We start from the raw sequence: 27,976 nt of genomic DNA on the forward strand, positions 1-27,976 counted from the left end.
GCCAGATCCGCGGAGAAACAATCCCGGAGAGAGCTTGGCGCAGAGCTTTCAGGTGAGACTCCCGAGCTCGCCTCACCTGCAAACCCGATCCGATCTTCAGTTTCGATCGAGACGCACTTGAGTGCGGACGTGGTGCGCTTGGGCTTGCGATTTCCTCCAGTGTCTTGCGGTGTCGTCGCATTTTTCGTGCCTTCCGGAGCGTGGATCCCCTGGATTTTGCGGTGGTCGTTGTGCAAGTGCACGGCAGTCACGTACAGCCGTTGCAACAAAAAACCAAAAGTATAGAAACTGACGAACAACAACCGCCAGAAGTAACCAAATCAATGTGGCAAATAGTGTACTTTCGATGCGCGCTCGTTGATTGATTAACACATCACCTCCCACACACACACCGAGCACCAAGTACTCAGTACTCGGTACTCAGTACTTATTACTCAGTACTCGGCTGCCTGTGGGTGCAATCCGTTGGAATTGAAAAATTCGCGGTGTGCATCATCAGCGGAGAACGTTGAAAAAAAAACGTTAAAAGTGCCGCGACTGCATTGTTTTGACTTTGATCGTGTGTCGTGGTCTCCGCAATCTACAATCCTCCCTTTCGCCTTCCCATCGACGAAGCGCGTGCGTGTTGTAACTTTTGATTAGTCTTGGAGTCGGTCTTGGATTCGGATTCAGATTCAGATTCGGATTTGGATCTTCCAGTGCGCCTGCATTTTTCGTAACTTATCGCCGCCCACATCTCGCTCTGGCATTGCGGCTCGTTACCTTTCTTGAGGTAAGTTTCCTCTTAGGAAAACAAGATAAAAACATTTTTAGGAATATATCTTGGATTTAACTATTTTTGGTTTAATACTAGGCCTTCACTTAAGGGAATTTAATTATTGCAAGAATTTAAAAATCTATAACCAAATTTTTTCTTGTTCACCAGAGTTATTGATTTATTTTATAATATTTTATTGAAAAGAAACAAAATATGACATAGCTAATAAATATTCCTAAATTAATTTTTGTTTAACTATTATAGTTTTTTTTTTTAATCCACTTTTTAGATACTAAATACAGCAAAAAAATCGATAAAATACATTGCGTTTGTAATATTTTTAGAATCAAGAAAGTTGTGGCTAAAATTTTAATTTATTACGAAACTTAAAAACAAAATCAAACAAATGTTGGAAATTAAACAGAAATAGGTAGTTAAAATACTTTTACCGTGGGAATAAAACGAAGCTTGTGCAAAACTCAAAATAAATGTATTTTAAAAATGTTTTTTTACAAAAACCTAAAATGAAATAATTTCTTTGCGTGTAATTTGGGCTTGGGTTTGTGACCATGTACTGCACACATATCTATTTATATACACATGGATGTGTGACGTGCAGGAAGACCAAGGAAAAGAAGCGGCAGGAATGCTCGCTGAATTGGCAATGCAAACGGGCGCTCGATTTTGGAATTCCCTGCACATGCCGCAGCGGAAGATGGAAAAAAGTGAAATTCGCCCCGAAACCCTTGTAATTATAGGCACTCACGATACGATACTATACGATCCAATACGATACGCACACACAGTGCCAGGCATAATTTATTGCATATTAGCGTTTGGCAGCTGACAGCTGCTTTTGGGATTGTTCTCCGGAGATTGAAGATCGATGTGGGCCGCCAGAACCGAAACAGAATCGAAGCTGTGGCAGATGAGATGAGATCACTTCTAAAATCCAAGCCCAGGCGAATCGGCCAAGAATGGCCGAAACACCAAAAAAAGCGTATGCGCTCTGTAAGTCCATTAATCACAGACGAATAAAAATAAATGTCGAACTCGCTCTGAGTCACCTGTATTCTGGGGACCAACTCCGTTCGGCTTTCATTAGTCTACCTTATCCAGCAGCGGAATCTAATTAATTCTCCTTTGTTTTCATCACCTCGATAACTGTTTGTCTCCATTCCATTTAAGACGCTTAAGCTAATGGTTGACCCTCTAAGCCAATCTGGAAAACACTTAAGAGTACCTACACATAGAAAATCAGTAGACTAGATCTACCATTTTTCACAAAATTTATACGGGAATAACTAGAAAAATATATGCCAAGCAAAATTTTTTTAAAATTGTTCAAAAATATTTGGGATTATTATTATAATTTTAAAGGAGAATAAATTACATACTTTCGTTCTTAAGCAATTTCAACAGTCAAAAATAGTCATATTGAAAATGTTACACCCAAAATTTTCTAATAAATATTAAATATAGAAAATATGATATTAATTTCAAAATTAGGCACATTACAAATTGAAAGTGTTGGAGAAACTATTCATATTATTTCTCTGTGCATTATCAATTTGACCACAACAATGACACGGCACTCATGCCAAGATTAGACCGCCGCGTCGTGGAAACAGAAGCCTAGGCAGAAGTGACCTTGGGGTAATAACTCCCGCGACTCGCGGCTCTCTTGGTCTTAGTCATGCCCGGAATGCAGCCGAGCAGCATTGGCAGCTGCAAAGGCCAAAACCGGATGGCATCCACCAACATCTAACGTCTAATGGCCAACACACACAGGCACACATGGGCCTGTGTGCGATTGGGGCAGGCTATTCCGATGGCTACCCACACCACGCAGGTTCTCTATTATTTTGGGGGCATTATAAAAGTATTTACTGCCACTCATATAAAGCTCTATTATTAACATACTTACTCGCAGCGAATTCCAGCGCCTAATAAACTACAACAACCAAAAATAACTAAAAAAAATGCCAATAAGCCCCGAAAAATAACAGCTTAAAACAAAAAACCATCAAAGTACAAAAAAAGTGAGAATGCGCGAGGGCAAACGAAACCAGAATCAGAATCTCCGATCCGACGGGTTTGTCTAATGGTCGCTTCGGGGTGGTGTGGGGTCCACTTGGCTACAACAAACTGGTTGGTAACATATACTCGGCGCACAGGTGGGGGAACCTTGGAGCGCATCTTGACTCTTCGCAAGTAATTTGAACTGTCAAAGTCGGACAAAAACCAATTTGTAATTTGTGCACTTGTTTGAAAACGAACCTGTACGAATTCGGACATACGATATGTGCCAGTTTTATAACGAATATTTCGCATTCATTTGCCAAATTGTTTATAATGGCAGTTAGTTGAATTTTTGATTGTTTTTATTATTCTGTTTACGCTGCTCCATGTCGAGATGCTGCGCGTTCGTTGCCTAAGTCTTTTGTATTGGGCCCAAATGGTTTGGCATTTGAGCCGCGTGCTTTTCAATGCCGCGGATATTTGTGTAAGCGGCCCGTGTAAATGGACATAATCGCACATCGGATTACGCAAAAGACCGTAGCAAAACCAAACAAACTCGCGGCTGGTTTTAATACACTTCAAAATGCGTAAGGCGTCCGTCGACTGACCTTAGATTTTTATGGTAATCGCTGGCCAATTGCTGTGAAAAATAGCTAAAAAAAATAAAGCTTGGCCAGCACGCCCCAAATGACACACAAACGCCTCTGCCAAAAACTTTGTATTTTTTCTTCGCGAAAGTTATTCTCCCGATTTACAAACAAAAGAGGCTTCAAAAAGCATTTGCCGTTAACGACTTGCGGGCAAATTTTGTAAAGATTATATACGGGTATTTATGTAAAAAGCTCGGACAGGTTTCTGCAACTCATAAATAAATTAACAGGTGGATGCGACTGCGATTGTGAGCCGGGAATGTCATTGCGATCGTCTGACGCCAATCGTCGGGATGAATTTGCACAAAAGTCGAGAGGGGAGAATATCAAACAAATGATTTAATGTTTATAAATACGATTTGATAAATTTTTATGGCCAACGTTGAGTCGTGAACGTACTTTAAGCTACTGCAAAAATGAATTTATGGCTTAAAGTCGATTGGCAAGACCCTAATTTGATTGTTTCAATGATTTTTTACTACCCTTAAATATATAGTTTTTATAAGGAGAGATTACAAAATATTTTTGGTGCAGTATAAAAAATGAAACACAAAATGTAGTAGAGCTTGAAGAAATATTATTAATATCTTAATATTATTAATAATATTAAGATTTTTTCTTGAGTATCATTTGCAATCTGAATAGCCTAAGTGAGGGGTAAACAAAGGCAAACATAATAAAGCGAAAAAGTGATTTTCCTGAGCACTCCCCTCAGCCCGTCTGCCTTCTAATACCAAAAGCCCACTCAGCCGAAACGGCCATCATTTAATCTCGGTGCCTGCCTGTATGAAATACGATCTTATAGGCAAAGTCTTAGTACAAGTACTTTGTATGGCTCTCGCCGGCTTAGAGATCAAGTTTAACGGCCATAAAGCGACAGCAAATAAACGCTTGTTTTTCGTTTGTTTGTTCGCTTGTTTGCCGCCGCTTAACCCCTGGATTCACCCTGACCCCGAAGGTGACCCCCTCCCGCCACCGAAACCCGTGTAGCTCGTTCTTGTGAAAGTTAAAGAAATCAAGAGCCAAACAGCGAATTAATTTAATTTCGGATATACTTATGCCGAAAGCGAAACTGGCTGCACCAGTTCGACGGGATTACACGGTTCCACTATGCTAATCAACGGAAATTAGCCACAATGTCAATATATCGGAAATGTGGGGGCATATCATGGTATACAAAATATATTTGAAAAGCCAAACAGCCAAGTATGGGAATCATTTGTCAACTCAGTGATGGCTTCATTTTCATAATTGATAGAAAACCATCGAAAGTGACGGATTTGTTTGTGTTTGTGCTTTTCCTTTACTCAGTTGCATTCCGAGGCATCCAAGTCAAAATCGAAGGTGAAATAGAAAACAAAAACACAAATCAATGAAAAACTTGGATTCGAACGGGACAACTTTCACTGCGAACCGAAGATGTCATCGAGGCACTGATGTATAAAGTCCGCCAATGGAATTGATTAACTAGCATTAGCACTTTTCATAGTCGGAAGCTGATCTTTAGTAGCTCCTGCTGTCAATAAATTGGACTGTAATATTTAAAATCAAAATAAGGATTATGAAATATACATTTCCTTCATTATAAATTAAATTTATGGTATTTATAATTCTTTCAATTTAAAAAAGAGCGTTCTAGAGCCTACAACATGTTGCTTAGATTTCGAGCATATCAAATTGGTACCACATAACATCAAATCGATCATCATTTTATATCAAGATTTTTTGGGTGTACCTACTTACCTAATATTTTTTTCTCTGCACTCAAGTAATTATAATGAGCCAACTTGGCACACATGTTTGTCAATCACATATTATCGACGACTCCCCGGCTCCAAGTTCGGTGGCGGATTCGTGGTGCGTGACATTAAAGTTGAGAAATTTCGCGCAAATAGAAATCCAAACACGAAATGTTTAAGTCAAACAGCATAAAAAAGGCAGCACTCGCATAACCGACATGACGAGCTGATTTTCGCACCACACAGCAGCAGCCGTAAGATCTGTTTGGTTTGGCTCGAATCGAGTAGCCAGTCACATGGACCGTTAAGAGAGCCGCTGGCCAAAATACACATATCACCCATACGCCGGGTGGTGCGAACAGTTCGTCAAAAAAAGACTCGATTAGAAAGTCAGTCAGCTTGCTAATCATTTTCTGGATAATTTTCTTTTTTTATTGGGCCATAACTTCTGCGAAAATGTTATAAAATTTTAAGAATGTTAAATTTTAAGTTTTATTATTACATTTTTAATGTTTAAATAAAAAAACTGTTTAAAAATAGAATATCTCATTGACATAAATTCTAACAAAATATTTAAGTGCACTTCTGTAGTTTCTTCAAAATAAATAAATTCTATAAACATATAGGTGTTCTTATACCTGTGGATTTCAACGAATCTCTGGGTATTTTTCTTCCTTGTTGTTTTCTTCCCTCAGCTGCTAAGTGGTTACACAATCGCCAATGGCAAATGGCCTACACGGTCTCATTTAAAATCAATTTCAGCTCTTTTACTTAACCATTTTGTACTTATCTAGCCGAATTGCTGGCTGCCATGTTATTCTCTAATTTGGCTGGCTGAAAATGGAGCGTTCGCGCATAATTCCGCCGAAGTATTTTGGTCAAGAGTGTGCCGCAGATCGGGGGCTCTAATTTCGAATTTCGGGGCTTTTTTGGGGAGCGGCCACAGGCGATACACTTGCCGCCCCAGAGTCCGAGTTTTGGCCCGAATCCGATAGCATCGATTTATCGTCGATCCATTAATAGTTGACTATATTTTGTTTTGGGGCCACTAACCGGTTTCCGGTTAAAGCCACTCAGTCACAGATTCAAATACTTTTATAGATACAAATACAGATACAGAAATCGCGGCTGGCGTATTTTGAAAATCGTATCTGAGGCCCAACATGAATGAGCTTTTCGAATATTTCGTAACCAGTTGGACTGCATTTTTTCCACTCGCTGTCGCCGTGAATCGAACATGAGTAGCGTGGCCAAATGTTTATGTCCGCAGCTATATGGTTGGCTATAATCGATATGTCGTTGGAATTGGAATCGAGTCAAGTGTTCTTTTCTTCGGCCAGTCGAATCGCGTTGAAGACTTCAATTTAATGGCGTGTGAATTGCATTCGAATCCGTTTCGCTACGGCTTTTTGCTATGTTCGTTAATTACATCTCGGTTCTAATTAGTGGAAATGCAAAGCACTCGAGAGGCAATTCAATTAAAGTAATTGCTCACCTCACCTGAGCCTCTTAAGTCAGCTTTAACTTCCACTCCAGGCTCAAATAGTTTTCCCTCAGTTCAGTTCAGCTCAGTTGGGTAATGAATCTCACTTTTGGCTTTGGTTTTGGTTTTGGTTTTGGCCAACTCATGACAGCCAGACCAGCCAGTTGACTTGGCATCACGCAGTCTCAGTCTCATTTCAAAGAATGGCTCTTGCAGCCCGGAGTTTCCCACTTTTCTTGGCAGTTGCGTCTCCAGCTGGGCGCCATTAGTTTGTTTTCGGTCTGGTTTTTGGTCTAAAAATATGGGCAGATTGGATTGCACAAACAAGGCAGATCACTTTCAAAATTTTTTGTTACGGATAAAAGTTTATGATATTAAGGGCTTAAGATTTCTTTAGTTGATGGTCATAAAAGAAATTAGCTTTGAAATAAGCTTCAATTAAATAAAAAAAACATATAACGAGACTTTGAGACCTTAAGACCTTAAAAACGGAAAATTTGTACATTTAAACGTCAAAGATAACACTAGTTTACAGCCGAAATGCTCCCCAGCAATTGATGGCAAATTCTGTTAGTGTTGGACCCCTAGATCACGAAAATAGCACTAATTTTTTTTTCGATGGCACAGTTTTTTTTTAAAGATTTTTTAAAGTTTAAAATGTTAAATTTCGGACTTTTTTCGAATTTCTTCTTATATCTCGGCAGATATCCACTTGGTTGAGCCAGTTTTAGTTTTATTTTAAAGTCAATAGATCAGAGCTTAACTTTGCCATACAGATTAATATGATTGGATGAGTAATGGCAGCGCAGAAGCTTGACAAAGATGAAAAATGTGTTTTTTGGTCGTCTGTAAGTCGGCTGTATATATCGTAAAAACTCGAAATAAATCCGTTGAAAAATCATAATGGGTACAAACTTAAAGTGTACATCCTACCGAATAGAACAAGCTGGATATGGCCCAAATCCATGGAAAACTGGATTTATGGTGGATTTTTAAAGTTCGGATTTTTCCACTTTTTTCGGTTGACAGAGTCCAAATTTAAGATTTATCATAGGCGGCGACATGTAAACAAAAATTAGTGGTGACGGCAGCCGGATCAAAAAAATAGCTAAATTTAAAAGCTAGAAAATTATAACATAAATTTAATTTCTGAAAATTCCTTTAAAAATATAAAATTGCTTGCGTTATGACTGTGAGTATTTTTAACTAAGTACTTTCCATTTGGATAGTTCATTCTTATGAAAAAAGTAACCTTAATTAAAAAATTAAATTCACTTTAATAATTTTCTAGCTTTTAAATATCTGATTTAGCTATTTAGTGACCCGGCTGCCAACACCAATTATTTTTGTTTACATGTCGCCGCCTATGATAAATCTTAAATTTGGACTCTGTCAACCGAAAAAAGTTGAAAAATCCGAACTTTAAAAATCCACCATAAATCCAGTTTTCCATGGATTTGGGCCATATCCAGCTTGTTCTATTCGGTAGGATGTACACTTTAAGTTTGTACCCATTATTATTTTTCAACGGATTTATTTCGAGTTTTTACGATATATACAGCCGATTTACAGACGACCAAAAAACACATTTTTCCTCTTTGTCGAGCTTCTGCGCTGCCATTACTCATCCAATGGTATTGATCTGTATGGCAAAGTTAAGCTCTGATCTATTGACTTTAAAATAAAACAAAAACTGGCCCAACCGAGTGGATATCTGCCGAGATATAAGAAGAAATTCGAAAAAAGTCCGAAATTTAACATTTCGAACTTTAAAAAATCTTTAAAAAAAAACTGTGCCATCGAAAAAAAAATAAGTGCTATTTTTGTGATCTAGGGGTCCAGCACTAACAGAATTTGCCATCAATTGCTGGGGAGCACACCAAGAATATTATTTTGTAAACTAGTGTAATATATAAAAAATAACAAAAAATACAAGAGTACAACTAATGCGAATTCTGAAACAATAAATATTGTTGGTCCCTCAATAAAACATTTATTCCATTCTATTAATAAACGAATTGTTTTTTTTTGTCTTCTTGTTTAAAATAAAATAATTTAAAGATTAAGTTTTTATTAATGGCATTTATCTTAATAGTAAGATACCCTCGTCTACCCCTAAAAATGACTCAAGTTTCTTAAGGACAAAGCAGCATAGTAAATCATCGAAAATTTATCAAATAAGATTTATGCGAGCAATCCAAAGCCAATTAAAAGTTCGAACCTATAGTTCTAACCCAGTTGCCAAGACTGCTCCACATACCCGTTTAATGCGACTCCATTTGCTTGGTTAGCTCGTCTTAATTAACATTTTTTACATGCTTTTCGATTTTGTTTTGCTTTGGCCACTTCAATGTCAAGCCATGTGGTCGTCACAGTCACAGTCGATGTTGCTGATGTTGTTACCATTGTTGCTGCTGCTCTCAATGCCAGACAGTTGTAGTTGTTCAGCCAGCTTGGTCTACAGTCTAGAGTAGAGTAGAGTAATCAAAACCAAACGAGGCGGTCACCCAAAGCGTCAGCTGCCGCCTCGGAAGTTGCTGCCGCAACCGTTATGGCTTATAAAAATGTTTATATATATCTTACTATCTCGCTATATATATAGAGATATATTTTTCTGGGGGTCTGGCATTGGACAATGACTCGTTGATTACTGAGATGTCACTGGGAAAAGTGGATCACTGCTCCAAATCGTGGAGATTTTCGCCAATCAGCCCGGCCCCAAAAAACCAACTAACACCAATTGTCGTTGATTTATCTTGGGGCAAGAAAACAGAGATTTCATGCTGCATGCAATTTGCTTGTCAAAACTGTGGCACCATTTTTCCAAATCCAAACAATTGGACCGGCCGTGCCACATTTTTACGCCCATTTCAACGCCATTTGTTGTCGTTTAGGCCAGATACGAAAAAAAAATGAGAAAAACTAAGACCCAGAGCAGGTAGCTTGGTCCCCTGATTTATGTCGTTTCATTAGACAAGCTTTTTCGTTTTTTTGGTGGACTTTGACAGTCAAGTACCCAAGTATCTAAGTATCTCATAGTTTTGGAGTTTGGCTCTTTGGGGGGCCAGCTGTCATTGGCTTTGATTAGTTTGTTGAACGCGGCAAGACCTTCGATTTCACTCAGCTGCGAAGGCGTTTTGTATATAGACACATGGTAATTCCAATCGAGCATTGAACCGTAGGATCGCCTCGAAGTATCTGCCTGTCACACTGAAAATCAGCAAAAGAAATAAAAGAGAAACGTATGACTATCTTTCGACACTTTCGGGCAAAAAGAAACTTTAATGGACTTGTGGGAAATTTCCTTGTCATTGTTTGGCCAACGCAATAAATCATTTTCACAGATTCAGATACTCTAGGCCCAAGTTTCCCAAAAAAAATTATGCAATTCTCGTCTAATAAATATTTCTATAATTTACCCTCTCTTTCCAGCTGAGATGTGCGTCCAATTTGTGGCAAAATTAATTATATAATTCCAAACACCGTTAAAATCGCTAAAAAATCAATTGCACAAAAGAAGAGAAAGAGAAGCGCTTGAATAGACACGCCAAGCGGTGCTAATGCGAAAGGAAACTCCCCGACAATCGCCAGAAATTGTAAAGAAATAAATTATACAAAATGTCTATAAATAATACAAGACATTCGCCATTCGGTTTCCGATTCGGAGCCCTGCTGTTGCTCGCCGCCTGGTGCTGCTACCTCGGATACTTTGGCTCGGAGGCCCATGTGGCCCTCACCTATCCACCTGCCCGCAAATACGATCTGGACTTTCTGGACAATGCGCGGACGAAGGCGCCATGTGGCATGCCCAAAGGTGAGTGTTCTTCGTGGGGAGAGTGACCTGTATTTGGGGTAACCTAAAAAGCTAGGGAATCACAGAGAAAAATATTTAAAAATTCAGTTTAAAAAGGTTGTATCATTTATAAGAAAAATACTTTGCTAAAAATCAAATCACATTTACAAAGAAATTTAAAAATAGCTCCGGATGTGTTAATACTATTAACTTAATAGTGCTAAAATTGTGAGAATGTGATACAAATATTTGATTCATTCATTAATTCCAAAAATTCCACATTTATCACTTCATCAATGCTAAAAACATTGATCATCCCCTCTTGCAAATGCATTTCTCTATATTTAAATTCGTGGGAAATACAGCTGCTGGAACAGGAGCAATAATAATTGGCCCAGCTCCCCTGAAAAATGCATGTCGCAATTTCCAATTGTTGGCCAACTTTGGTTGGTTTACTCAGCTCGTCTGCCAGGCACGCTTTGATTATAATATTATGGCTTATTACGGCTGCTTATGTGCGCTTTGTTTGCCGACTGTAATTGGTCAAGCACGTTCAATTCACACATACAGCTGCAGAGATACAGTGCGTTTCATAAGCTTAGATGAGAGTGGAAAGATAAATAGGAAGTGCTGGGCAGCATCATATAGATATAATAGTTATCATTAAAAAGAAGGCCAGCAATGAGCCAAGTCATTAAAATACTTTATTAAGTTTGATATATAATATTTCTTTGTAGATAAAGTTTAATTATTTATTTAACTATATAAAATGTCTTAAAACAATTGACAATTATTTTATTAACGTTTTTAAAAGTTCTAGATCAGACAAATTAAGACATTAGAAACTTGGTTTAATTGTTAAAAATAAAAAACAAACCATATCTACATTCTGCACCTAAAATGCTAGTTTGATAAGTTCAAGTCATAAAAAGCCTTGAGTCTATGGAAATAAAATCGATTTGTGGCACTCGAGTGTGGATGCTAATGACTTACACCTGTGAAACGCACTGCTGTTTAAATGTATTCATAATTCAGAGACGTGCATTTTGCAGCTGAAAAACTTTTGCTTTTGCACTCGCTTGCATAATATGAATATGCTTATGCTCCGCTGTTATTGTTATCGTTATATGTATAATACATATGTGTGGCATCTTGCTCAATGCTACTTTTTGTTATTGTTGCCTCGACTGCAAAGTGTTACCAATTAATTTGCATATCGCGAGCGAGAGAAGCAACTCGACCGCCATTCACTTGTTCGCAGGTGAGTGGAGATCCACAGGCAAGGAAATTGGGTCACACAGAAAATTATGAGCATTTCGATTATGATATTCGTTGGATCACCTGGGATCTCTTTTATAGAGGGGCGCCGGGTAAAATGCACTTTCGAAAATAAATTAAAATAACACCTTTGCGGCGGCCCTCGAGTTTTGACATTTGATTGCGCTGATTTCAAGAGGGGCTAAGGGTTTTTCTTCGTTTTATTTATTTCGTTTACTTTTTGGGCTAGTCCCCCATCGATACTGTTTGCATATCAATTATAGACACTCGCTGCCGACAATTGCCTTGAGATGGTTGGTAATTGGCAACTGGAAACTGGCAACAAGCACACGTGTGCCGCATCAAAATGCCAAATCAATTTCCATGGATATGTCCATAAAGTATATACAATACACATCGAGTGTATATACTTATATATCGATTGTACAACCCGTTGAGCGACATTTTTGTGCGCAGCACTTTTGCCCATATTTTTATTTTCATTTTCAATTTCGTTTGCAGTTTCATTTCGCTTTGTTTTGCCAGCTTTTTTAATTATATATACGCGCGCGCGCACATTGCGTATACGCAACGTGGGCAACGGTGGCACGTTTAACCCATTTTGGGGCATGACAACTTTTGCCTTTGCCCGTTTGCTGCAGCTTGCCAAACGCGTCTCGAGTTGGCCAAAAAGCTGCTCTGAGCCATGGCAACTGCAACTGCAACTGCGGTTTTCTCAGCTCACTGGCTGCCTTGATGATGATGTATGCACCGACGCCGACGAGAGGCAAAGTGGAATGCAACATGCTGCAAGTGAAAAACTTTCACTTGTGCATTACGCCACACAGAAGTCGCCGGGGGCAGAGCGCGTTGATTGGTCGATTGGCCGACAGTCGCCAAATATTACGAAAATGTTAACTACTCAATCCATGGTCGTAGACAGAATGATTTTGAGGTGGGACAAAAATAATAAATAATATTGAAACACATAGGAAAAAGGAGTAAACAATTTATAAGACAAATTTTACACTGTAAGTCCTGAAATTCAAGAAATGGAAATAATATGTAAGCAGATTAGATAGAGAAAATATATTAGCTGAATATATTAGCCATTCAGAATTTATAAATTTATTAGAGGTATCCAATCGACATAAATTTAAAAAAAGAGTTTAAAAAAGTTCCTAACTTTCTTATGTGCCTATATTTTATTTATTAATCGTAATTAGTATGAATTTCTGAATATAGGTTCCTGATAAACTTTTAAGATAAACATTTTTTAATGTCGAAGTCACTATCACACCTTCTTCCATGATTTGTATGTATTTTTTTTTGAATATCTGACAGTGACAGCCAAATGAGGCTGATGTTGCTTTTCTCTTCGTTTTTTTTTCTGCCGTGATGCTGCTGCCCTTTCTATCATCTTGCAACTCGCAAGTGGTTCAATGGGCCACAAAAACGCAGCGATTGGAAATGGGGACTGGAGTGATTAGAGTGACTGACTGACTGCTGACCTCTGCACAGCATCTTGCATCTTGTTTGCATTGTGTTTACCCCGCTCAACACCTCTCCTCGGTCTCTGCTCCTCTAATCCATCTCAATTTGTTCGTGTTTGACACTCTTTTCCACAGCCTTTGTCTCAGTGTCTCTGCAGCCACACGATTTGTTTTGATTTCATGTTGTGTTTTTTTACGGCCACAAAAAACAAAACAACAAAAAAAAAACGACATGGCTCGTAATTGTCTGCTGGCGTGCTGAGCACACTGGAATGGAGGTCAAGTTGTGGTCGCCTCTTGTGTCACATGTCGGAAGATTTAGATGGAGATGCCAACAGCTCGGCGAACATCGCTTGGGCAATCCAATGGGGTTGACAAAACACGGGTTTCGATAATTAGAAGAGCAATCAGCTCAATGCAAATGTCAATTAGTCAGCCGCAATTGCAGCGACCAACGAACAAGTTGAGCAATATTCAATAAGCGCTGCACAGAGATTTATCATCGCAGTTTTGCCGGCGACAAAAACCAAAAGCCATTTATCACTGGAAACTGGCTGATACTCATATTTTAGTCTAAAGCCAAATCCTGCAGCGAAATGTCGCATTGTGAGCCATTCGGAATATCAATGAGAGCGCCGGGCTTAAATGACATTTAAGCCGTCGACACGGACCTCGCTACGTATACGTTATATTGTTCGGGGGAATGCATAAATAGCCAGCAGCACCACAGGCACAGCACAGAACTAGCAGATACATCCATCGAAATGTATTGTATCTGCATTACAGTCCATTCGTATCCATAAATACCAACCGGCAAGTGGAGTGCACTGTGTGTGGAGCAGAGTTTGGATTGGATTGCTTGGGATCGGATCGGTGGCCCCCTAAGGGGCTGGTCGAGACAACGTCACGAGCAATTAACTAAAGCGAAACTCCTTGACCACAACTGCAGTAGCTACACCACAGGGAATGCAAATAGCACACAGAGAAAAAATCAGGAAAAATATCAGGGTACTTATTTTCCAGTTCCTAAGCTCAATGGTCAAAGATTTTATTTTACCCAACAATTTTAAAGTTTTCAGTAGTATCCGTTTTTTAATTATTTTTTGTAGTTTTTCCAATATTTGTTTGGGTGTGACCAAACCAACCAAACAATAGAAAAAAATTTTGAAAAATTTTGATTTTTTATTTAAAACATCAGATAATATGAAAAATATTTATAATATAATTTGATCTCTAGATTGTACATAATAATATTTTTAGTTGTCATCGGAAATATTTCCTACACTTTTATGGGTGGTTGTTAGGAAGGGGTCACACAGTTATGTTGCTTATCCAAAAAATCCTACAAATAAACTATAAAATTCCAATGATTTTCTAAGGTTAAAATTCCTCAAATAATAGTTTTTTGTTCTCCGTGCAACAACAGCAACTAAAGCACTGCAAATACCAAGAGCTGCCAAAGCTGGAAATACTCTGGCCACTTGGTCAGGTTAATTTGCGGTAGTGGCGGCCACGGCGTCGAACGGTGGCAACTGGCACTCAGTGTAGGGTTGCCAAAGCGAAATTAATTTTATGGCACGTTACTTATGCCGCTCCACCCGCTTTTCCCTCTTTTCCCCCTCCCATGTTTTTGGCGGCAAGAAATGCTGAAATTTATTGCCCTCCACGGCGCATGCGCAACGCTTCGTTAGCCGAGGCAAAAATGCTGCCTGGAAGTGTATTTGTCAACCTTTTGCAGTGCACCCTGTACAGTGGTCTCTGTATGGCGGAAGTCTTTGTTTACGGCTACGTGAGAGGCGTCGACCATATTTGGCTGTCGGTTTTTCCTCTTTTTATTTTGCACATGCAATTAGAATGCATGCAAGCGAGCATTCTTCTATCAACAACAGCAAATTGCCTTGAGTTAAGGAGCGGAAGGGGGTGGACGATGATGTAATGCCGCCCATTATAAGAATGCCCGCCAGGCTCTCCTCTTCACATGTTCAGAGTGATGAGTTCCAGAAAACTGATGTTCTATAATGGTGCTGATTTGCACAAGAGATTGTGCTCAACTTCTGAGCTTAAAAATGTTTCCCATTTGAATATGTCCAATCCCCAAAGGAAATGCTGTTAATCTGATACCTAAAATAAGTAGCATTAAAGTTATATAGACATCAAGCACTCAATCAACAAGTAATTGGAAGCTTTTATAAAATTCAAATTTGTGACTGTTCGAGTTTTGTCCTATAAAATCTGTAAATAATACTAAATCAACAAAATAAATCGCTTCTTATTTCTGCCATTAAGCACTCAGTCGATCTGTACTTAAACTCTTTATAACGTTTTTTTAAACGATCTAGAGATTGCTTTGATTAAGAAAATTAAATCATTTGCTGTTGATTCTACGGATTATTCGGGTTCAAAACTTAAAATGTAATTCAGTTCGTAAGAATCCATCCACAGAAAATGTCCAATAAACCACGAAACATTTGCGTCACCTACTTTTTAGTTACTGGACACTTGGTTTCACAGGTACAAAGATTAATTAAATATCTTTAAAAAAAAGATTATTATCAAGTGTACTTCCTAGGTTCATTCTTTAGTTGAGTTTACCAACATCAAATGTGAAACTATAGATAAAAATTTCTGTGATTTCGAATATTGTTATCTGAAATCTATAAACCGTTCTTACAAATACTATTCTTTGAAAGTCAATCTCTTCAAACTTCCCATTATTAATGCACAGGTATAAATCAATAAGTATTCAGGGTACCTTAAACTTTTTAAATCTAATACAGATTAATATGGAGCTCTTTAAACGTGGTAATGGCTACCATCCTTTCCTCTACAATACAACATTTGATTTTTGCAAGTTCTTGAAAAACCAAAAATCAAATCCCGTTTTTGGATACTTTTATAATATCTTAAAAAGCTTTTCCAATGTGAACCATCCCTGTCCTTATCACGTATGTATAAATAGCAACTTTAAAATATCTATTCAGATTCCTATACATTTTTTTCAGCATGACCTTGTGGTAGAAAAGATTTCAACAGAATTTGTAAATAACCAAGTTACTAAGGTTCTGCCTTTTCCGGAAGGACAATATATGTATAAAATGCGTTGGATGACCTATAACATTGTCCGAGCTGAGTTTAGAATATACCTTTCCCTTTCGTAAATATCATAATTTGTTAATGAGATGGAAAGTTAAAAAACTTTATTGAAAATAATATATATACATATATATGTATGTGCACTCAAAATAAAATTAACCCTAAAGTCAAGGAAATCGCCCTACTTTTGTCTTCAAGACAAGCTCGCCCTAAATTTTAGGGTCACATTTTTCTATATTTTTGATTTTTTTGACGTCATATTTCTAAATTTTAGGGTAATTTTACTAAATTTAAGGGCAAAAATTTCTAAAAAGTAGGAAATTTTCCTAAAAAATAGAAATTAAAAACAAAACAAAAAAGCATGTTCAATCATGATTTTTTTTTGTATATACGTTTGTATAAGGTACTCCTTCCTATATACATATGCAGGCGTTGTGTGTCTTGTATATTGCGAATGTTAAAGGTTATGTATTTATTATTAAGTATTTGCGCTTGGATTTCTTATCTAACCAAAGCCAAATGTGGTTGTAAATGTGGACTACGGGACTGCGGAAGATTGGGAATGTAGAAATTATGATTAGTTAATATTTTATGTTCTTGAAAAAAACTTACAATTTTTTACTTGTCCGTCGTGAGAATCGAACCCGGGTCTCCCGCGCGAGGAGCGAATGGCCTACATACTGGGCCATTGTATCACTTAAACTTGCTGTGGCAAACCGAGCATTGTATGTAAAGGGTGAAGCGGACAACACATTTGAATACTAATTGCATAATTTTGACCATTCGCGTTTTACTTATTTACATACGTATATACATATGTATATATTTATGCTAACTCAATTTATATTATGTGTAGTATATAGTAAATAGCTGAATATAAACCTAATTATTTTTAGTTTACTGCTTGCCATCAATAAAAAAAGGAATAAAAAAAAGTAAAAAAAATAAATAAAAATAAAATAAAATAAATAAAAAAAAATAAAATAACATTAAAAAAAAAAGGTTAAAAAATTTTGCTCTGGGACTCGAACCCGCGTCGATTCGATTGCTAACCAAGTGCTTTAACGGTCTGCGCCACGAGTACAGCCGGCCGGCAGCTGACAAGTTCTGGCATTGAACATTTTGGTGTGCCAGAGCATGTGAAAACAACTATTTCTATTTTTTAGAAAAACTTTCTACTTTTTAGGAAATGTTTCTATTATTTAGGGTTGGTTTCATTTTAGGGTTAGGGCACTAATTTTTAGAAAAGGTGTTGCCAAAATATTTTATTATTTTCGTTTGCCTTTCTATTTTTCAGAAAATAATTTCTAATTTTAAGGGCATTTTTCCTAGATTTTAGGGTGATTTTAGTTCATGGTAACCATTTTCTACATTTAAGAAAAACTTCCTGGATTTAAGGAAAACTTTCTTGACTTAAGAAAAATTTCCTTAGATTTAGAAATAACTTTCTTGTATTTAGAAAAAAGAAATTTTAATGGCGATTTTCTAAAATTTAGGGTTAAATTTATTTTGAGTGTGTACGCACCAAACAATTGTATAACTTACTGCTTCTACGACGCTATAATTCCCAACTGGTTCAGCTGCCCCCTTTGATTACTAAGTACGCGCTAGGTAATTGAACAAAATTAAACGATTCTTATTTCTGCCATTAAGCACTCAGTCGACCTGTAATTAACCTCTTTTTAATGTTTTTATAAACAATCTAGAGATTGGTTTGATAATGGAACAATTGACTTATGTTTCTACGGTTTAGTCCGGCTCAAAACTTAAAATGTAAATCAGTTTTTAAGGATCCAACAATAGAAAATGTCGAATAGATCGCGAAACGTTCTCTTCACCTGCCTTTTGGTTACTGAACACTTGTTTTTACAGGTACAAAGTTTTCTCAATTATCTTTACAATAAAGGTTTTTATAAAGTGTGCTTCTAAGGTTCATTCTTTGGTTGAGTTTACCAACATCAAATGTGAATCCCTAGATAAAACCTTCTGTGATTTCGAATATTGTCATCTTAAATCTGTAAACCGTTCGTTTAAATACTATTCTTTAAAAGTCAATCTGTTCCAACTTCCCATAACCAGTGTTCAGGTAACAATTAAACTTTAACTTTAACTTTAACTTAAACTTTAAAAATACAACTCAGGTGAATATGGAACTTTTTAAAGGTGGCAACGGCTACCATCCTTTCCTCTACAATGCAACATTGGATGCCTGCAAATTCCTGAAAAACCAAAAGTCGAATCCCGTCGTTGGATACTTTTATGGTTTCTTAAAACCCTTTTCCAATATGAACCATTCCTGTCCCTACAACGTAGGTAAACACTAGGACTTTGGAATTTTCGCTCAGATTCTATTATGTTTTTTTCCAGCATGACCTTGTGGTGGATAAGATAACAACAGAGTTTGTAAATAACCAAATCACTAAGGTTCTTTCTTTTCCGGAAGGTCAATATATGTATAAAATGCGATGGATGGCCTATAATATTATCCGGGCTGAGTTTAGAATATATGTTTCTCTTTCGTGAATATGATATATGAGTAAAAGATGAATAAAATATAGCTGTGAAATAAACTATGATAACTTAAAAAAAAGCAATATACTTACCTAATGTTTATTTCAAAATAAAACTCCATCAGTATCCATATTCAATCAACACTAAGCCTCAAAATGCCCCTCCCCCGTTCGATCGATGGAATTCAGTTTATGATCAAATTAGCCAAGTTTCCAATCAATTATAAACCGATTTCACGCGCATCTCCGCCAGAGATGCGGTGGCCACTGGCCAGTCGACTCGGCCCCGACCGATTTTCGATTTGAAACTGAATCTGAGTCCACCGGGCAAGCGGGACGGACTTTCGAAATAGCCAGACGACGACGCCGGCGAGTTCAAGCTCAACAAGCAGCACACAGATACAACGATTTCGAGCAGCCTCCAAAAACAAAACGCAAAGGTGAACAACTTTCGCGGGCCTGCTCATGGGAATTATGACGGAGTAGAGGCAAAAAAACACGAAAAGGCGTACAAAATATTAACCAGACAAGTTCGACCGATCGGCTGACCGGACCATGGGAAACCTAAAATAAAATGTGTGGAAAAAATCACCGAAAAAATACAGTAAAAACACCTGCCAATTTGGTGCATGGATTCAGATGCGATTCCGAGATTCGGAACCGCCCCTTTTCGGGCATAATTTGTCCGTTGTTTCGATTTATTAATGGGAACACTTGATTTATCCACCGATAGTCGCTTAACCCATTTCTCGATCTGGTTTGGCGGCTTTCCGTTTCGAGTCAAAACAAAGCGAAATCTGGTTAAGCGGTGTTTTTGTGTGTGGTCTACGTCAGGTGCAATCAAATGTTAATAATGCACTGATCCGCTGATTCGAATCGAATTGAATTCGAGCTGATTTGCATTTCCCAGTGGCCCAGAAAGCCAGCCAGGGAAACTCATTTCCAGCTGAGTAGAGCTGATTTTCCTCTAACGATTGCGCAATAGAAATCAAGAGTTTTTTTATTACCGCCAAGACCGAGCATCCAGTGACCCACAAATGGTATTACTACTTATAAGAACTTAGAAATATGCGGTTTCTTGAGTTGCAACCAATGGATATACCTTGGTTTTTTTTTGTGGCTTCGAATGTCAGCTTATGACCATATTGGGATGACCAACTGGCAGCTGCACGACCATTGAACATCTATCGAAATCGAATGATTCAAGTGGTCAGTGAGTAGTTTTTATGTGTTTTTAGCCATCCCGCGATGACTTTGGCTAACTTGGCTGCGCGATCTCGTGCCAGCAGTAATCATAATTTTCCAGCTTCCTTATTGGTTAAGGCAAGACAAGATGAACGCGGGGACATCGGGAAAGGAAAAGTGACACTCCTCCTTTCGCTTTCGCAGATCGAGCATCGCTATAAACGTTTAATGGCCTCAATTAGCGACTCGTTCGCTGTGTATTGGCTGCCAAACGATTTGCGAGCTGGCCATTGATAGCTCCTCATGTCCATCTTGACAGAGAGAAAAAATGCGATGATATTTTAGTTGCCATGAAAAATGTAGTATTTGTAATATGTCACAGAGATCTACTTAGTTTTTGATATGTAACATTTTTTATAAATGTTGAGGTGGTGAACGTACATTTTAGTGACCTCTATTCATGTAATTAGATTTAATAAATCTTTTAATCAATTTTAAACTTAAAGCCATCTTTCAAAATGTCATCTAAAAATAGGACTATAATTCTGGGTGGCCCGAAATATTTATACAATATTTTTTTCATTTTCTCGGAAGAAGTTTAAAGAAGAATAAGTACAATATGATCCTGAGTTGTTATAAGAAGTTCGAATAGGTACAAAAAGGGTTTTCTTTAATTGGAATAAATAAAGTTGTCTTGAATTTTTGATTGTTTGATTAATGATAAAAACTTCCTTTTATTTGACAATCTACTAAATCTTAACTATGTTTAATTAGCATTTTCTTCCAGATTACACATATAATATATCTAATCTATGAACTTAAAACCTATTAGTGATTTTTGTTTGTGCAGCTACAGCTACAGCGGCATCTGCATCCCTGTCCCTCCAGCCAAAGTTCCATTCAGGTGGTAACTTTTTCACAACTGGTCAGGGGAATTCAGCGAAGATTACCGCATGGCTGTTATGCAACGGACGAGTATAAAAATTCGTCTGGGCAGCAGGTTCACAAAGATGTTGGGGCTGGGTCTCTGCGCACATATAGATAAATGTTTATAGCTGTCATGCACAATTTGCCGAGGGGGAGTTGGGTATTTCGTATCCCAGATGCAGGTGCACTCGATGCCATTCAATGCAGAACCAGTCCAATTCCAACGGGGGGAAACTGGATTTAATTATGTGTATGCGAATGGAACTGGGCAAATAGATGGCCCTGGACGGCCCCAGACTGTCACATGTAATCAACTGGCCCACTGATCACGCTCTGATTTCCTAATTCCAGGCTCCATCCGCACATCGCTGCTCTCCGGCACGCAGTTCAACGTCACCTGGCATTTGGCCTATGCGCACAAGGTAAGATTCAGAATGGATAGCAGATCCACTGCAATGGGAGCATATACGCCCCTTTTGGGGTTGGGGGTTCTTATCGCCAAGGGGCTAATTAGCCGAGAATCCATTCTCGAGCGATTGCCTCACATGCACGCAGTCAAAGTCAAAGCCTGAGGCATGAAGATTCCCATGTTTGCAACTTGACTGCACGACATCGTCGCATCACAAGTTCTCAGTCATTGTTTTTGGCCTAACCATAATCACAATCGTTACTTTTCCAGGGCGGCTTTCGGTTGCAACTACTGGATGCCCTCGATCGACCTGTTTTGGACCTAACGCCACATGTAAATAATTCGGAGTTCGTCAGCACCGATGTCACGTGAGTTTAAACACTTAAATTAATCCAGGGAGATGGATTATTTCTTAGCTTTGTCAAATTAAATAAATTAGATAAGCGAACTGAGCAGTTGCTGGTATATAAAATATTTATAAAAACCGCGAATTCTTCAGAGATGTAACACGATCTTTTTTAGATCTTTACCACATTACAATCAAACTTATTTTTCTTTATAGTGCCCAGTCATACGAGGTAAAGATACCAAATGACTTTGAGTGCTTCAACTGCACCCTCAGGCTGCTTCGCCAGGCGGATGAGTGGTCGACCACCTATCGCTTTTGGTCCTGTGCCGATGTGGACATCAAGTTACGAAAGGACTTCAAGGAGACCTGTTCGGGAAATGGAAAATACTTCCCCTCGCGATGCAAGTGCGACAAGAACTTCTACGGCCCGCAGTGCCAGTACAAGGACGAGTGCTCCGCTGACTCCGATTGCGGTGTCCAGGGCAAGTGCGTGGATCTCGGAGGAACCTCGCTGCCCCGAAAGCAGTGCTACTGCAACTTTGGCTGGTTCGGAATCGGTTGCAACAAGCGATCGCCCTACAAGACCACCAGCCTGGACCTCTCCTCGTATTCCAAGAAGGAGCTGTCGCCCGACTACCACGTCTACTGGCGGCTTCTTGAGGAGCAGAAGGAGATCGAGATGGTTCTCAAGGTAAACAGCACATCGTGGGTGGGTTTGGGCTGGAGGCCGCGTGGTATGACACCGGAGTGCAAGAACTTCCCGCTAGTAAGGGACATTGGGGATCTGACCACAACGCTGGAAGCCTCTGCTCCGGAACCGAAGAGCGAACCGGAACCCAAGAGCGAACCGGAACCTAAGAGCGAACCGGAACCTAAGAGCGAACCGGAACCTAAGAGCGAACCGGAACCTAAGAGCGAACCGGAGCCTAAGAGCGAACCGGATCCTAAGAGCGAACCGGAGCCTAAGAGCGAACCGGAGCCTAAGAGCGAACCGGAACCCAAGAGCGAACCGGAACCTAAGAGCGAGCCGGAACCGAAGAGCGAACCGGAACCTAAGAGCGAACCAGAGCCATCGAGCGAACCTCAGCCCAAGCGATTAGCCGAGCTTAGAGCTGCACCGGTGCCCAAGAGTGAGCCAGAACCCACGAGTGAACCGGAACCCAAGAGTGAGCCAGAACCGAAGAGTGAACCAGAACCGAAAAGTGAGCCGGAACCAAAGAGTGAGCCAGAGCCGACTAGCGAGCCCGAACCCAAGAGCGAACCTGAGCCCAAGAGCGAACCGGAGCCCAAGAGCGAACCAGAGCCTAAGAGCGAACCGGAACCTAAGAGCGAACCGGAACCTAAGAGCGAACCAGAACCCTCTAGCAAACCGGAACCCACTAGCAAACCAGAACCCTCCAGCGTACCCGAACCAACCAGTGAGCCGGAACCCACAAGCGAACCGGAGCCTACTAGCGAACCTGAACCGAAGAGCGAACCGGAACCAAAGAGCGAACCGGAACCCAAGAGCGAACCGGAACCAAAGAGCGAACCGGAACCTAAGAGTGAGCCAGAGCCGAAGAGCGAGCCAGAGGCGCAAAGCACAAAATCCAAGAGAGTTGCCGGAGATTTCACCCAAAAGCAGGGAGTCTCTTCCGTTTCCACCAGTGTTTCCTATCGCGTCAGCACCAAAGCAGATCGTCAACGCCGTGCAGCAGGTGAGGATCCCATCTCGATATGATGTGAATTATTTTACTTATTTTATTACCGTATTTTTCGCAGAGTCACCCAAAATCCGACTCAATCCGTACACCCCACGACATGACTTCAACGGCATGGACTGCACGGACATCGTGATTGGATCAGCTCGAGGAATGGCCAGCAGGGTGGGTGACTACTACAGCCGGGATCGATCCACACCTCACGTCGATGAATTCTGGGGCGGCAAGTCAAATCTGGCTTTGGGCACGGGCTTCGAGGAGAACGGCGTGACGACGATCATTTTCCGCAAGAAACTGGTTGCCGATGAGCCCACCGATCATACCCTCGACGATACCGTCACCCATGTGATTTGGGCCAAGGGACAGGAGCCGGCGGCTTATGTCCATGTTCCAGCCTCCGGTCTGGAGACACAGGCCTCGACGGTCAAGAACTTCTATCTGCCCGATGAGCTGAAATACCATGGCCACCAAATGCAGCGAGGAGTCGCCCAGATCAATTTCTTTGGTAAGTAAGATTTAAGTGTGGGCATTAAAAAAATCCTGATATAAAAGGATCTACATTGATTTTAAAACGGTGGAAATCTCTCTAAAAATCAAGGCGATACGCTCCTTAAAATCAAGAGGAAAGCACTCCTGAGTTCGAAGATATCGTAAAATTTGGTAAAGTAGGAACACTTGATGTTGATTTTAAGAACTTAAGATTGAATTGATCTTTGCATAGTTTTCAGATTGAGAAAATGTTTATAAATTTAAAATGTAATTCATAACAAAATCTTCATTTTTTAATAGAAAAAGAAAAGTCTGCCAATAACACAGACCGCAATGACCTCAACACCAATGTTCTGGATAACGATTGCTTTGGCCACTGGAAGTATCCGTCCAACTGCTCGCCCCAGGAGCACACCTGCGAGTACTACGCCGCCTGGGAGACGGTCGGCAAGGGTGACGAGATGCGTTGGCACATCGAAACGTCGAACACGCAGACCTGGACGGGAATCGGTTTCAGCGATGACCAGAGGATGTCCCAGACGGACGCCATCATTGGCTGGGTGGATGGACGCAGCGGAAGACCCTTCCTCATGGACACCTGGGTGCTGGGCTATGCTCCGCCCAAGCTGGACGATCGCCAGGACATCTACAATGCCTCTGGAAGGATAGAGAAGGGTGTGACCATTCTGGAGTTCAACCGCAAGCGGGTTAGCAATGATGAACAGGATCTGTCCTTCACGGACGACCACTGCCTGTATCTTTTCTTCCCTGTTCTGGGAGGTGCTTTCAATGTGGTAAACAAGAAGATCCGAAAGCACGAGCAAGTTCCTCCAGTCTCTGCGCAACGTGTCTGCATCAAATCCTGCGGCAAGGGTAAGGGATCCTTTAAACTGTATTAGACTACTTATCTTATAATATTTTTCCTTTTTAGAATTGGAATCCGTTTTTGTGGGCACCAGCACTCCGGCTCCCAGCCGTTTGGTCTACGCCGTGGCCGTTAAACTGATGAATTTGGGCGAATCCTATGAGGCTCCGAAACCGGGAACCGTAGAGTTCAACAACCTGGCGGCCACTATATCGGATTCATTCAATGGCATCCTAAGTTCTCAGACTGGCTATTATAAAACGGAGATTGTTGGCTTTGAAAAGTAAATATACCATTATTAATTTTGGGGTTTTCTTTATATAAATTAATTACTTTCAGGGAGGGCAGCACTGTGGTGGCCAAGGTTCAGGCCATGTTCGACAAGGCGGATGTGGAGAAGCAGCACGATCTGCAGACCAATGAGGTGGAAAAGGGCCCTGAGGTAGCGGCTCAGAAGAACGCCGATGCGATTCGATCTGCTCTGAAGGACCAAATTGCCACAGGTCGAGTGGGCTCACTGACGGTGGATCCCCAGTACCTGGACTTTGAGGCCTTAGAATGTAAGAATGAAATGCTCCATTTATAGATTCCTTGAGATAAGCAATATTCTTCCCCTTAATAGACAAGAGCGCTTCAGAACCCAATGCCAAGGAGACTCTACTCTCCTTCTTCGATCTCTCCGAGACACGATTGTACATTGTCCTGGGCTTGATTGCAGCCCTGGTGCTCATCGCCTTGATCCAGGCATTCTGCACCATTTGGAAGACCTCCCGGAAGAGCAAGAACACCAAGGTGAGTAAAAGATAAAATAAACCCGATCGATTGGGTCAGCATAAGCTCAGCCGACACAGAGTTAATAAATAGGTATAATTATAATATAATTATTTAAACAAAATTCTCCAATCGATTATATATATTTTTAAAATCTCTCTCTGTCGGCGGGGCTTCTTTCACTCCTTTCTTATTAATCTCTTCCCATTGTACCCGTGTCGTTCAAAGCTGGTTTACGTAATACCCGAAGAGTGGCGCATGTACCAACAGCGACAGCACCAGCGCTACTATCAGCCCTCTAGCGATCTATAAGACAAACTCAGATCAGATCAGATATACAATATAGACAATCCCACTGCCCGACAATCCACCTGAAAAAAACCGAGCATCAGCTACAACTGCCTTAAGCGCATTTACGATTTAATCCAAATTACCGAACCCATCTTATAGTTAGTTTAAGTACCGGAAACCTCTTGACTATGTACTGTATCTGCATCTGCGTAGTTGCCGCGTTTATCAAAATTCTATAACTAAATGGGTAATTCAAAACTCTATATTTTCTTGTGGTATCTGTTGTGTATTAACCTTGTCACCTAACAAAATGCAAACAAAAAATAGAAACTCACTCTGGACGGTAAACTCTGAACTCCTTTCTCTTCTCCCCTCTTTTTCTCTGACTGTCTCTTAACCTATTTCTGTGTTTCCAGTTTGTTCTAATCACATTCATTTCACGTAATTTCTGTGTTCGGGTTCTCCTGGCCAGTCAGCATTTGATAAGTGCTAATTAAGACCTAAAAAATTCCTGGAAATTTCGTTCAACCCTTTGGAACCCCACTCTCTTAATCCTTCTGTAGATCTCCAGCTGTATTTCATCTTTATAAAACTTCACCGAATATTAACATGACCTTTTGAATGTAGATTCCGCTATCGCGCATTTGCAGATCAGTTAAAAATTTTTTTTTTTCTCTATCTATAACTATAAAAGGACGCCCATTTTAAACGGGAGAATTAACCGTATATACTTAGAAAAAAGAATAAATTCGGAAATGTACTGTAGAATTATTTGATTGTCTGCGTATTACATGGTCCTTCCACCCAAGAATTTAGTAGCTCCCGATTCCCAAAAAATATAAGAAATATACCCACACCAAATGCTGACTGGCTGAGAGACAAAAACCAACGAATTTTCCACTTAATCATGCTAAAATCTCTTTGTGCTTTCAGGAGAAACTGATCAAGAACTCACCCTGGAAGGAGTTCGCCTCGAACACCAACTACGCCTTTGATCCCTACGGCGAGACGGAGGAGAAGAACGTGACCAGCGGAACGACGGGCAAGGAGAAGGCTCGCCATCGCCACCAGTCGACGACGAGTAGCCAGCAGACGACGCTTCCGATGTCCCACTCGCCCACCAGCAAATCGCAGATGTACTACGAGAGTCCCAATGGCCAGGGCAAGAACGGCACCAATGGTGGACGTTCCACCCAGGAGAGCAGCGTGGGCGGTGCTTCCAACGGAGCACCCTACTCCCGGAGCTCCTATGCGGAGCGAGCCTACTCGCTGCCCCGGCAGGCGCATCACTACCAGCAGAGCCCGGCCAGCATGCAGCCATCGGGTTACTACACCCACGACCGGCGTGCCGCTCGACAGGGCAGTCGGGATAGGGAGCGTGAGAGGGAGCGGGAGGAGGAACGACGCCATCGCCAGGATCGCGATCGGGACTCTGGCTACGATCGCTCGCGGGATGATCCGCGACAGAACGGCGGTTCCGACACACCCGACTTTTACTTCATGCCCTCGCAGCGCAAGTATTCCGGGGAAGTAGTACGCGTCTATGTGGACTACAACAAGGATCCGAAGCACTAAGGCTCAAAGCACATCCGTCTATTTAAAGCTCGTTTTAAGTTCTACCATCTGTACTCCGTCCCTCCGTTTAAAGTCCGTTTCGGGTTCAATTATGATTATATTATCAAAGTTGTTTCTTTGAACTCGGAAAACAATTAATTTAAATACTTTTTACATCACTTAAATTAAATATTGAAGAAAAAATGTAAAATTGATATTTCCATGCTCGAATCGATAAGAAAAAGATCCTCCTCTGAACTCTCCTTAGTTTCGATTTTGCCATAACGCAGCTTCGCTGCATCGGCGTTTCCAGGTGCGCAAGCTTTACCACAAAACGCACAATGCATGATTCCACAACTTAGTGAATTGTAAATATTTTTTGAATAGACATTAAAGCTCTTGCAACAAGCAACAAAACAAAACAAAGCCACACACAAATCACACAAAATTATAAAGCAAACTTTGCGATTAGGTACGTGCATTCAGAATGTTTTCGCATTGTCTTATCTTAAATGTGCAAAGAAACATAGTCACTGTATTTAATCAAATTAAAGATACGCATTAAGTACATATAAATAAAGTTAAGTACATTAAAAACGCCGTTCTTTCTGTTTTTTGATAAATAAATGGGGGAGAAAC

At 40.1% G+C, this 27,976-nt stretch overlaps 2 protein-coding genes across 3 annotated transcripts; both read left to right on the plus strand.

Moving 5' to 3' along the window:
• Positions 1–108: 108 nt before the first annotated feature.
• On the plus strand, positions 109–27,934 carry nahoda. 2 transcript variants are annotated; one of them, XR_011417805.1, is made up of 12 exons: positions 109–772; positions 10,084–10,465; positions 21,261–21,331; positions 21,589–21,686; positions 21,881–23,364; positions 23,429–23,872; positions 24,157–24,729; positions 24,788–25,004; positions 25,061–25,281; positions 25,344–25,513; positions 25,721–26,030; positions 26,717–26,848. XR_011417805.1 is itself a non-coding variant. In XM_017143256.3 (11 exons), the coding sequence occupies exons 2-11, from the start codon at positions 10,270–10,272 to the stop codon at positions 27,356–27,358; spliced, it is 4,116 nt and encodes a 1,371-aa protein (XP_016998745.3). In that variant the 5' UTR covers positions 109–772; positions 10,084–10,269; the 3' UTR covers positions 27,359–27,934. The 2 variants fall into 2 exon arrangements, 1 of the variants encoding a protein (XP_016998745.3); XM_017143256.3 differs by lacking the exon at positions 25,721–26,030 and having other exon boundaries at positions 26,717–27,934.
• LOC123002679 (uncharacterized) lies at positions 12,613–19,895 on the plus strand. The gene is made up of 4 exons (XM_070213636.1): positions 12,613–12,656; positions 18,091–18,373; positions 18,429–18,596; positions 18,655–19,895. The coding sequence occupies exons 1-4, from the start codon at positions 12,613–12,615 to the stop codon at positions 18,808–18,810; spliced, it is 651 nt and encodes a 216-aa protein (XP_070069737.1). The 3' UTR covers positions 18,811–19,895.
• Positions 27,935–27,976: the final 42 nt, after the last annotated feature.

The sequence above is a fragment of the Drosophila takahashii genome, chromosome 2R (assembly GCF_030179915.1).
Source record: "Drosophila takahashii strain IR98-3 E-12201 chromosome 2R, DtakHiC1v2, whole genome shotgun sequence".
Classification (NCBI taxonomy): domain Eukaryota; kingdom Metazoa; phylum Arthropoda; class Insecta; order Diptera; family Drosophilidae; genus Drosophila; species Drosophila takahashii.

Excerpts from the sequence above, each read along its gene's own strand:
- LOC123002679 (XM_070213636.1), top strand. The coding sequence starts at position 12,613 with ATGTTAACTACTCAATCCATGGTCGTAGACAGAATGATTTTGAG. Across the intron at positions 12,657-18,090 it reads GTAGACAGAATGATTTTGAG|AAAATGTCGAATAGATCGCG; the intron begins GTGGGACAAAAA and ends ATCCAACAATAG. Across the intron at positions 18,374-18,428 it reads TTCCCATAACCAGTGTTCAG|GTGAATATGGAACTTTTTAA; the intron begins GTAACAATTAAA and ends AATACAACTCAG.
- nahoda (XM_017143256.3), top strand. The coding sequence starts at position 10,270 with ATGTCTATAAATAATACAAGACATTCGCCATTCGGTTTCCGATTCGGA. Across the intron at positions 23,365-23,428 it reads TCGTCAACGCCGTGCAGCAG|AGTCACCCAAAATCCGACTC; the intron begins GTGAGGATCCCA and ends TATTTTTCGCAG. Across the intron at positions 25,514-26,716 it reads GGAAGAGCAAGAACACCAAG|GAGAAACTGATCAAGAACTC; the intron begins GTGAGTAAAAGA and ends TTGTGCTTTCAG.